The sequence below is a fragment of the Corvus kubaryi genome, unplaced genomic scaffold (assembly GCF_017639235.1).
Source record: "Corvus kubaryi isolate FWS band 111438036 unplaced genomic scaffold, C.kubaryi_AGA036_p1.0 74, whole genome shotgun sequence".
In the NCBI taxonomy this organism is placed as follows: domain Eukaryota; kingdom Metazoa; phylum Chordata; class Aves; order Passeriformes; family Corvidae; genus Corvus; species Corvus kubaryi.
In genome coordinates this window covers 5,476,051-5,488,240 of record NW_024582061.1, presented here as the reverse complement: position 1 = coordinate 5,488,240, position 12,190 = coordinate 5,476,051, and the positions used below count along the sequence as shown (strand labels likewise).

The 12,190-nt window shown below is 37.6% G+C and overlaps 1 protein-coding gene across 8 annotated transcripts in view; it reads right to left on the bottom strand.

The window, feature by feature from the left end:
• Positions 1-12,190, bottom strand: part of PACSIN2 (protein kinase C and casein kinase substrate in neurons 2) — a 53,881-nt gene that overhangs the window by 2,111 nt on the left and 39,580 nt on the right. For 4 of the 8 annotated variants that reach the window (XM_042051180.1, XM_042051181.1, XM_042051183.1 and 1 more), the window contains exons 5-11: positions 11,383-11,538; positions 10,164-10,339; positions 7,582-7,702; positions 6,613-6,618; positions 5,365-5,489; positions 4,580-4,696; positions 3,438-3,634 (exon numbers count right to left, since the gene is read on the bottom strand). In XM_042051180.1, the coding sequence (XP_041907114.1) occupies positions 3,438-3,634; positions 4,580-4,696; positions 5,365-5,489; positions 6,613-6,618; positions 7,582-7,702; positions 10,164-10,339; positions 11,383-11,538 (898 nt within the window). The remainder of the gene's footprint in view (positions 1-3,437; positions 3,635-4,579; positions 4,697-5,364; positions 5,490-6,612; positions 6,619-7,581; positions 7,703-10,163; positions 10,340-11,382; positions 11,539-12,190) is intronic. The other 4 variants (XM_042051184.1, XM_042051187.1, XM_042051185.1 and 1 more) reach the window with 4 other exon arrangements.

Sequence of the window (12,190 nt, the reverse complement as noted above, 5' to 3'; positions counted from 1 at the left end):
CCCTGCATTTGTAACTCCCAACCTATGTCAGTGCAAGTGAAGTAAGTATTTCATTAGGCTTATTGTCTTAAGGTTTTATGTGAAACATGGAAGAAAATGCTACAAAGATTGAGTAACTCAGAATTTGCTTCCTAACTTACTGACTATCCATTCAGACATTTATGAACTATAACATAAGTTCATTTTGACTACAGTGCACATCTGATACTCCACATCCTCAGTGAATACCTTGACAGTGGAGAGCCTGCAGACTCCAAGATGCTCCATAGGAGCAAGTGAAGCTCCACCTCAGCCAGGCAAAAAAGGCCACACTGAGTAACAATTATTTCCTCCTGTGCAACTTATTTGTGTCAAGTGATTTGCCTAGATAAAACTGATTTGTGTTTTATCTCAGCAATAGGAAATAGATGATGAAGATGTTAATCACTTATTACAGTCCCAAAGAGCAGAGAGTCTTGGTGTCATTTAGGAGAATATAAACTAGCCTCAGGACTATAAATTCTTTGGTAGAAATGGACAAGCTTTGTATTAAATCTTCTCAAGACATCTATATTTATAGCTTTTCTCTTAGATAAAAAGGTTAAAGCTTCATCTCCTCTAGTTTTTAAGTTTATCAGGAAACTCATAAAAAACCATTATGAACAAATGTTGGCACTTCAGACTCTACTTGGTTTACGGAGACATTTTACAATTTTTCCCACTTTTTCTAATGCTGCAGAATGAGAGTACAATTCCAAACCTTCCTGTAAGTTCCATGAAGTGTGTGTTAATAAAGAGTGGAAACAAAGACTACCAAAAATTCACATTTCAGTGACAGTAAGCTCCAACAAATGCATTTGTATCAAAGCTTGGGCTTGGAAACCCAGTGATGCTGGAGATCTAAGAAAATATTAACACTTTTAAGTGTCATCTGCACAGCAGTTACAGTGAAACCACTGTGATGATAAAACCAGCACACACAGTAACATGTTCTGACAACATTGCAGGGACAACATTTACTGCTCCTATTTATTCTCAGCTGTGGAGGGCCACAGGAGGGTGAGGTAGACATTGTAAATAATTATGTTCCATCCTCTTACATGCTTATAAAACCTCTCACAAGATATGAATAAAGTTATTCTTCCTCTTTGGAAGCCTCCCACAGCTGTTTGCCAAGACAAAAAACCCGAAAAACCACCAGATGTAAAAGTTCTCCACTAAAAAAAGTTAGTTTCATGTATTGAAGTACATTTAATGGACACTGTGCAGAGCATATATTCTGTAACGTATCTAGAAGCATTTTGTAGGCAAATTCTTTGAATACCCAAGGAAATCCCATCTGAGAATATCCATGTACATTTGAACAAATCCTTAAAATGCATTAAATCCTCTGCTGACAGCTGCTTAGGAGCCTATGCCTATCTACAGAGGAACACAGGATGGAGTACATTTTAAATTGGCTCCCACCCAGCCTGGTGAGCTTTTTCCTTAGTTTTCTGTGTGTTCAGTGTAAAGCTAGTCACACTAACACTTCTGCCTAAAAGCTAAGTAGCCATCCTATAATTCAGCATCTGTAAGGGGATTAATGGTCTAGCACATCATCCCTTTCCAACAATTGCATCAATCTCATAATTTGGTGGTGTAACATTGTTTAATGCTCTTCCTTCAAAGTACTAAACTCTTTTTAAGTGAAGTCTACATACATCTCACAGTTCATACCTCCTCTACTTTATTTCTACAGACCTCACAGTGACACACACAGCTGGTACTCCAGCACAGAATACCTAACTTTGTCTTTAACCATTACGAAATTGCAGTTTTGCCAAGGAAAGACTCGTTACTGTAAACCCTTGCTGCTTCACAGGTACCAGACATATATTTCAAGAGGATTAGCATGCTCCCATTCCCTGCTGAGAAAAAAGGAGCAGTTGAAGTCTACAGAATGAAAAGTAATTTTTGACTTGTGTGCATTCCACAGAAAGTACCAGATGTTTTGTTACTACTGTACTTCTGTCAGGGCACAATTCAGCAAAGTTCACGGACAAATAACCCATTCCTCCACTCTGGAAGCCTACAATACTTGTCTACAAAGAAGAGAAGTCAGATATTCAGTGGTTTTACTAATAAAAAAGGAAGGAGGTGAGTTAAAGGCAGAGCAGCACCACCTGAGCTAGGGGGCTTTTTGGTTCAGAAAGCACAAACTGCATTTAGAATATGACCTGGGGACACTGTTCTGAGCACCACCCTTTCTCCATCAGCAGAGCAGATGTCCTGCAGTTCCCTGATTAGCTACAACATTGACTGATTTCCTAACTTTTACCCCTAACATCCACCTAAGAACCACAGCAGGTGGTATAGAAATAGCACACTTCTTACTAACTCCAGCTGAAAGGGAGGCAGAACCAAAAGCTATCTGGAGCTTGTTTTAAAACACTTGAATCCTGTTTTTCTATTACAATTAATTTAGTTATTACAGGAGATGGGAATAAATGACAAGCAAATGGGAAAAGAGAGAAGCTCAAAGAGTGTCTATCTCTCTCATTTGCACAAAGAGAAGGTCTGTTTGCTTCTGCTAAACTACTCCAGCAATCTTGTCCTGGAATTGTTAGTTGGAAAATGTCTCCTGAAATTCTGGACAAGACAATTGAACAATTGGCTTGAAAAGCACGAACAGGAGGTAGATTTCAGCTGGAGACAGCAGCACCTGTGGTGTGCAGCCATCACACCCTCATGTCACCTTCCTATGTGTGGAAACTGTGATGGGCCTCCCCCGCCAGTTGCATCTATTCTGTTCTCCCAACTCCTGTAACAGAGGGGGAAAAAGGGTTTAGGGCTCAAGGGAGATACACCACCTTAAGAAGGAAGAGGTGTACTAAGTGTACCCTAATACAACACAATACTAAAAAAACCAGGTAAAGACAATTCCTTTGCTTAACATACACTGAAGAGGGGTGGAAAGAGACAGTTAAAGTATCTGTCCATGGCTAAATTTTCAACCCTAAACAGTTAGCACTGAAGAAAGTTGGATGCCAAAAATTGGATGCTTTCCATTTAAACAGAGAAGCTATCAGTTGATTAAATACAGTTTCATGATTAGCTGCTGTGGTATTTTCCTTTAAAAAAACAACTCTGTAGAGCTGGCATTTCCAGACAGCTAAAAGCAGCAGCTGTTACTGTCAGCAAGGAAGAAAAGGGAGAGGATTTTCAGGTCTGCAGGTCATTTTGTTTCACTTAAGATGGTAAGAAAGGAATATCTCAGAGGCAACCCAACATATTCCAAACAGCTTGGAAGTCAGTGCTGCCAAACAGGGGATACCAAGAGGCACTATTAGGAGGGGTGATGGTTATACAGGATCCAGAGAAACAGGTGACTTCAGAAAATAAAACCTGAAGAGAAAAAAAATCCCCTGCCTTTCTCCTTTTTGATAAATATTTTAAAGTGAATGTTGCAAACTTACCAGCTTTAAAGCTGAGCTCATCTTGCTCCTGGCCCTCATAGTCATAGAGTGCACGTACTCTCACCTCCATGGCAGGAGGGGTATCTTCATCAAAGGGATTGGTGTCTCCATTTGCATCAGTGGAAGAGAAGGGGTTGTTGGATTCTTCATCAGACCAATCTGTAGGGTAGCTTTGGTTTTTCTCATAGCTGCTAACACTGAAAATCAATTTTGAAATTATTCTTTACTGCCTTTAAAATAGGAGACTAGAAATACCACTAAGATACCCCTGAACAAGCTTAAACTCCACTCTAAGACCCAGTTTGGAAACTAACTTTCTGGTATTTTCTCACCTATCTTTAACTGATAATGCCTCATTAAAATAAAAAAATTATTGCAATGCATTTACAAAGTTAGAAAAAGGCAAAACCAACACATATCAATCTCCCCACAAACTAGAAAAATTTCTCTATCAAGAAATCCACATAATCCATGGGATTACTTATTCTGGAATAGTAAAAGGGATGCAGTAGTTGAGGAGAGGGATTATCTGGTTTAGGATAAGGTATTTAAATTGCTTTGCAGAACCTTCCTCCCAAACCTCTATGAACCTCTACAACAGCTTTCAATGCTTTTTCTATATTGCAATCCATCAATAAAAAACTTCATTATACTGCAACAACTTGATTATTTAAAGGGAAGTTCACTGCTCAGCATGCACATGCCAGTGAAGAGAGTGGAATATCCCTAGAGTGTACACTGAACCAACAGGCAACAGGCAGCTGTTTGAGAAGGTCCTAAACAAAAAAGAAAGCAATCTTAAAAGCAGGTTTACTCAGTGAGAAGACACAGAGCAGTAAAGCTCCAGAAGCAGTTTCACGAGAAAAACACGTCAGTTTTAACGTTTTATAGGGCTGGTAAAGGAAGGAAAAAAAGCAACAGCAGTTCTGTTAGCAACTGCCAATAACCACAGTAGTTTAAAATCAAAGATCAAGCAACAAATATGGCATCTGTTAGGAAAGACAGGTTACAGTGTTGCTTACATAACTGCTTAAAAACACTTCATGCACTGACCAGCGTAGTGTTATAGAAACCGAAAATAGAAAACCCTGGATAGAGAAAGTGCAAATGTGAAAACAATTAAAAAACAACATTTCACCAACTTTTTGATCTTATTGTCCTCCTTTTCACTGACAGTACTCCCAGTATCTTCTTCATCTTCAAAGGGATTGTAACTTGATTGTACTGACTGCACTGTGTTACTCTGGACACTAAGACTGCTAATTTGGAAAAGAAAAAGCATTATGGTGACCCTATCTGTATAAGAGAACACTGTCACTGGTGTCCCACTAAGCAGTTTCTTAGCAGACCCCTCCTTCAGCCAAAAAAATTTAAATAAGCATCTAAACGAAAACCCAAACATCTATTGAGTGCAGCATAAGGCTCAAGAAAGCCTGGAAAGTCTCACATATGGAGCATTCCTCCACAATTAGAATATCCTTTGTGGACCACAATTTCTTTTCCCTACTGCCTGAAATAAAAGGCATTGCAATTTTTCTAGCCAGCTTCACTCCTTTTTAAAGCAGTTGATGTTAACAGTTTTGTATTAATCACATCCAGAATTCTGATGTGACTAAATGTGTTGCAAGTTAAGATCTCAAAGTATTGCTGTCATTTCTAGAGACGGGAAGGTAGCAGGAGACCATCAGATCAGCTACAGAAAGCTCAGTTTCTCATTGAGCTTGGTTTCCTTCAGCTCCCAATGGAAAGAGAGCTATAAAATGAAGAATAATTCCCAAATTAATTTGTGAAGTGCAGAGACATCACTAAAAATGCTTGCAGATAATTATCATTTGATTGAACGGTGACTTTTTGATCCTGTAGAGCTTAGTGTATTTAAAGGCAACAATCTTTTCCAATTAGTGTTTTTGGGCATAAAAAAACCTACCTGCTGTGTTTGTTAGGTTGTGAAACTTGGTCTCCCGTCTGGTTAATACCAGTCAGAGTCACTCCATCAGAAGCCTTCTTCTTTTCTCTTCTACTGAGAGTGCGATTCAGGTCTGCAGACCACTCCTACCAATGAATGCAAAACGTGATTGAGAAATTTAATTGAACATGTAATTATCACATTTAATTTTCAACCTGAGTTATGGAACGTACATCCATACATACAACACTGCCAATAATTACTTAAGATGAGAAATGCTAGATGTTTCATTTACAGTTCTCATCTAATTCCTGCTCCAGCACTGCAAACAGGTATCTGTGCTACTCACAAAATCCCAAGGTTACCTGTACTTCCCTGCTTGGTATTCTGAACCCCTTGAAAAGACTTAAAATACCAGACATCTGGTACACAACTGGAGAAATCAAAAGAGCTGGCCAGTGCGGATATTTAAAATATGTACTGTGAAGGCTCACAGTTTCAAATAACGCCAAGACATCTGGATTTAAAAGGTAACTCTTACATTTAATTAAAAAAGGTTTTGTAAGACAGGGTTCACTTCTCAAGAAGCACTCTCAGATGACTTACAAAGAAGTTAATTTTTAAACTCATTTTATATCGCTTCTCCTGTCCCTAAGATTTGAGCCCTTAAGGGGCCCTTCACTCTAGATTTGGTGAAATTCATAGTCCTAAAAAGCCATCTATAAGAGTTAAGGCTCAAATCAACACAAGTATTGACAAGAGTCATGATGCCACTTGTAGACCCTCCTTGATGTTTTGAGCCATTCAGGAGCAGATGGGACAGGCATGGTGAGATCTAAACACGACTCCTGCATCAAGTCAAAGTTAAGCTTTGCTATACTGTTATACTATATATTATACTGATACAAAGCAGGAACCAACAGAAAACAAACTGGATGCAAGCAAATATCCTATGCTGAAACATGTTTCCTCTCAGAAGTCTTAAAGGTAAAAAAAGAGTCAGGAGAGAGTTTGCTACACAAAAGATGGCATTTAAGGTAAGTATTTTTATCAGAAAATGAAGCTTTGAGAGTTACTATTAGTCCTGGTTTATATATGTAGCACGGTCAGTCCAGTGCTTTCTGCAGTTCTTCAAATACCTCATTATTTTAACTTTGTAAAATACATATTGGATTTCTGAGTTACCATAGTTTAAAGACCACTGACCTATGCATATTTGCAGTTTATAATGCAATTTCATAGTCATTTGATCATGACTTTTTTACTTACGTCATCCTTGTAGCATGTAAATGAGAAAAAACTTGATTAGGAAAACAGCAACAGGAGTATTTTATTTGTTAATTACAATGCTTAAGAAAAAGGATGGTAATTTCCCCATGCAGAAGTAACTGCACTTCAGTGTTTCAGGCAAAGAAATTCTACTGTTCTGAATTTTCTTCCTCAAACGCTCTAATCTAAAGTTCCTCAATATTTTGAAAACAAGTGGTGTTTTCCATTATGGCTAATAAGGGAACAGTGAAACACTCCAGAGTTTATGCTGCCAATCCATTAATTTAATGTCTAGAACTTCTTTCAACTAAACCCATGATTCTGGTCCAACTCATTCCACTTCCAGCAATCATACACAAGTAGTATGATCTGCACTGACACGTTTTTGTACTTACTTCTTGTAGGCTATGTTAACAGAACACTACTTACAAAAACTCCTTTCTTTTGAAAATGGCATCCAGCAATAAAATGACCAACTGGGTCAAGGTGGATTTATTTTAATACAGCAGTATTGAATTTGAAATACCAATTTCCAAATTTTGAACTGTTTAATTCAGTCTCTCTCAGAGTCTTTGCAGCGTACAGTACAAATTACCTGCTAACAGCAGGGAAATTCTAATTGAAGTCCAAAGTCTCCCACCGAAGGGAAGAAGTAAAACAAAGGATAACATGCAGGTGTTAGAGATGGCTGATGACTACAGTAATGACTTTAGCTTAAAAAAAGTCACTGTAGTTTTCTGGTTTACCCAATTTCTCTTTCAATAGGTGCTCAACATAATCACCTCCAAAAGTTGTGGGATGAGAAGAGCCCAATGAAAACTGAGAGAAGAAAACTACTATGACTTGTAAAATGAAAAAATGCAGTGTTGGAAGCCTGAAGTTGAGAATTACACCAGAAAGAAATACTACAAAAAGCAAAGAGGAAAAAATAGACAAAACAATTCTGGGGTTTAAGTACTGTGACCTTACCTCAAACTGAGGCCAATTCATTGACATCCCTGGACCTTGATTAGCTCTAAACCACCGCAAGTCTTCAACAGCATCTGCTGTTTTGATATTCTGCTCCAGTTCACGGTAGATATTTTTGTAACTGCAAAACAAATTTGTCTTCTAATTTAGAATCATGGCAAATTCCCTGGAGAGTTTATTTTTTTAATATTTCGAAGTTCACAATAGTATTGAAAAAACTTAGAGCAAGACAGACTTTTAAAAACTGACAGACCTGTTAACTGCCTGTAAAAAGGGAAGAGTAGTCCAACAAGTAAACTTGCTAAAAGTTCACCACACCATAAAATCCTTGTTTGCCAGATTTTAAAACTATGACTCTTGTGTAAAGAAATTTAATTGGCTGTCATTAAAAATATATATATATATGGGACTTTATTTAAACTACTGAATGCCAATCTTGAAGTTTCTTTAATTTCAAAGCTTATCTACAGGACAGTAGAAACTGGTTTTTTGCCAAGTCCATTGGACTCTGTGAAAACTCCTGTTTTAATCCAATAAGAATTGTAAGCAATTATAAAAATAAAAAATCCCAAACTTGAAGCAGAGGTAAATGGGTTACACATTTTCCTGTGCAGGTATAATATCTGCTAACTGCTTGTACTGACTGGTTTGGGTACTCTCTGATTTTACTAACAGTACTATTTATATCAAACGTTATGAAAAAGAACCGCAGTACTTTTTCTTATCTCTTACTCTAGTTGTTTTTCATTAACAGAATAGAAGTCATGCTGCAGATACAACTCTGATCCCCTGATCCTAGACCATGCACATGGTAATGTGCATGACAATACATTTACATCAAAGCCACCAATGTGGTGCAATATGGAACTCAGAGTATAAAAAAATATCAACACAACAGTCACAAGGCTTAAAATAAGTGACACAGAACTGCTATTATATTGTTATATACATAGTTAAGCTGTTATTATACTCAAGATAGAGCATTTGTGAAAATCCTTCCAGACCAAATCACACAAAATTTAGAACTAGAATTCATTAGTGCTACATTGTCAAGGAGTCAAACTTTCTCAAAATACACTTCTACATTTCTCACTTTCTATATAATACTTGACTGCTTTAACATATGCACAGTATGAGGTTTATTCTACATCAGCAGTCATTTCATTGCATTTAAGCAATAGAGAGGCATGTATTTTGAGAAAGGGAATATACATCCTTTTGAATGACTCACTAGCCATCAGTTAAATCAACAATAAACTTTAGGCCTACATCTGTAGAAAGCACAGCAGGCTGTTTTCTGGACTGTGCTCTTTAGCATCATTAAAGTTAAAAATCAAACTTTCTTTTCAAGACTAATTCTACATCTTTTATCTCTGTACTAAAAGAGGCAAAGGTAAGGAAATAGATAAACAGTTACAGCTGCTTTTTTCCTAGTTTCACCCAAATAGTTCTGTTCTTTGTTTGCACCTTATTATGACCACTCCTGGAATTTTAAGTATCTTAAAATGAAATCATTGCCTTTCCACTTGGTCATTTTCTGTGGTCTTCCCCCAGCCTTGTCCATTAAGTCAACTATTTCTCATTTATTTCTGTTTTGTAGTTTCCTTTAACCTGATGAAACTGAATCAAATGGGCAGCAATTCTACCATCTATCTACTCAGAGTAAAAAGAACCTGTCTCCCACAGCAGTTCCATACGAACTTTGAAGCAACCCAAAATGATAATGATGCCAAAATAAGTGGTTTTGACCATATCTATTGCCTGCTCTGTTTTCCTTCTTGCCTCTAGGTCACCCTCTTCACTCATTCCAGCCTTAACATTTGTGTGACAGCATAGCAAGCCAGTTTGGGACACTGCTCAGGGTTAAAACCAAACTCAGTTTTTCCTTTTCTCCTTGCACTTGAAGTGCTAACCAGAGTGCATGTGATCTCTGCTATTAGAAGTGGGACGTAAAATTCCACTATTGTTACAGCACTCACTGCAAGTATTCCCGTGTCTGGAGTTCCCTAGCAAAAGTTTAGCTTTCTTGGAATACAGTGAGGGCTCATGCAGAAAGAGCAAAGTACAAGACACGCTTGATACATATGACAGTATAAAGAGCAGATTTTGAAATTAAGAGTTCAGCAATGGTTAACTTATGGATCTTAAATTTATCCCCAGATTAAGGTAATTTCATTACTGAACTCTAATATTTTAACAATAAATGTACTGACTACAAATTTCATGCCGTCCTACACTAATAAATTCTAGTTTGTTCTCCAATAAACATGAAAGACACATAATACACCAAAACCCTCTTTTCTCAGTCTTTGATCCAGCATTTTTGGATTCTAAGCCCTGAATCCTTTCTAATTGGAACACATTTCATTATAAAATACCACAAGAATGAAGGTTTGCTGGTTCTGGCAAATGTTAGAGATAGGTGCTAATCTCAGACAAAACAAAGAATTAATCTTACACTTTCAAATTGAAGCAACACATTAGAAACAAATCAGAACTCTGAACTCTGATGTATTTGAAGCATTTGTTACTTTTCACAGAGAAGTACAGTAAGCATTAATTTTGAAGTTGTTCAGCTTTACCTTGCAACGTTGGACAAGTCAAGGTGTTTCTGAACTTCCAGGAGCACCTCTCGGAAGAAACGCAACCGTTTTTCCTCAAACTGCTGGCACTGTTCAAATACCTGCTCCATGTTCTCCATATACTGAGGAGTAGCATTATCTAATTCTTTCAGTGATTTTTCATACTTTTCTTTTGTCTGGGGGCACAAAACCAAACTGTTAGCAATATGTTTTATTACTGCCCTACAATACAGACTTACCGATGCACTAATGGCCAAGGTTTAGGCCAGAAGTTGCCAAGCTGCAATCTCTGTCCATGACCACTGTACCACACTAGGGCACAACGAGAGTTCTCTAAGTAAACTGCAGAAACAGTTACAATAAACCTCCAAGCATCTTCTCTGGCTTTTTATCAGAAATCATGACAAATGTTAATGTAACACCAAAGATAAAAACCAAAGGAGCTACGGAGTAGATCAGAGCAGAAAGTCTTTCAAGTTATTGAAGGTATTTGGAGACCTTTTAAAGTGCTGCCTTTTCTCCTTTAGTAGTTTACATAGTGCACTGAGTTATGACCAAAACCCCAAACGTTGTGTACATCCTTGTGAACATAAATTGCATACACTGTGAGCTCAGCTAACAGATACAACCTCAGACTCTGCACTGATCTACAGAAGCAGTCCACAGACAGGAACTTAAAGATCCCAAGTGATGGAACATAACATTCCAGATCCCAGAACAGCATTCTCAAAGGATAAGGACATCCTTGAGGAGTCACACGTTAAAAGCTTCTCAGTAGCAGCCCACTGAAGAGATAAAGCAAACTGTGCAACAGAACAGCATTGATCTAAAAGAATTATAGCAGCTTGATTAAAAAAAAAATGCACTCTGCAGTCAAGAATGATGATGTATTTAGATGTCATCAAGTTTTAGGCATCTGTCTCTCAGACTCTCAAGTGAAATAGCTCAGCCCTCACTAATAAACAAGTGGAACTCTGCCCTAGAAGTTTGCTGGCCTACTGTGCTTAGTTCCCTGCTGAAAGTACTTAAATGGAGGCCATACATTATTCATCTTCAGAGTAGAAAAATTTGGCAAGAACACATTCTTGGGAGAAAGCTGAACTTTGGTACAGGACTGTAACTGACAGAGAGCTATGTGAACTGGTGTTCACAGCACATTCAGGAGAAAAAAGAGCTTCAATAAGACCAAGCTGTAGGTTAAAAAAAACATACAGTATACCTTTAGTACGTCTTGTTTGCTTTTTTCCACTTTGTCTTGTAATTTCTTGAGCTGTTCAGGATTCAGAGCTGGATCAGCTTTGCTGTTTGTTTCTCTGGATATAGCCAGCTTCTCCTCCTTGCAGGCTGCATGGTAAGCTTTCTTTGCAGCTTCCACCTACAAAGGAGATTTGAGTCTTTGCATCTGGGACAGTCTACAGCAATCATAAAATCTTTGCCATAAAATCATGTTGCAATGAAGAAACTGTCAGGTTTTGTTTCAGGATGTTTTTTCTTTTTTGGGGGCTGAAATTGTTTTAATTTAGGCCAAAGAATGAACAACATGTAAGAATCAACATCAGGAAATTACTGGAGCATTCTTTCACCATACAAGAAAGGTCACTCATACAGCTTAGAGAAGTGTTGAACAGACTCAATAAAAGGTTTACAGAAAGTCCCCGACTGAACACTTTTCCCTCATGCCCATGTTTACCTGCTCCCCTTCTTCTACCAACCTGTTACTTAAGAATAATGTTACATGAGAGGGGAAAAAACCCACAAACAATTATTCCTTCATTTATTTGAGCAATTTGTAATTTTCAATTGCATGAGATCAGATACTGTTAAAATGATAGCTTAAGTTCCACTTTTTCCAGATTTTCACTGAACTCACCAAGATTAGGAGAGACCAAGAGAAAAATATTTATTTTCAGAAGAGGACAGAAAGCAAGAGATCTTTAAGAGAAAGGAGGGTCCAGCAGAAAGAATAGGGAGTTTACTCCCTTATAGAGATTTGAAACATTAGGATATTATAACACAGGATATCTAAT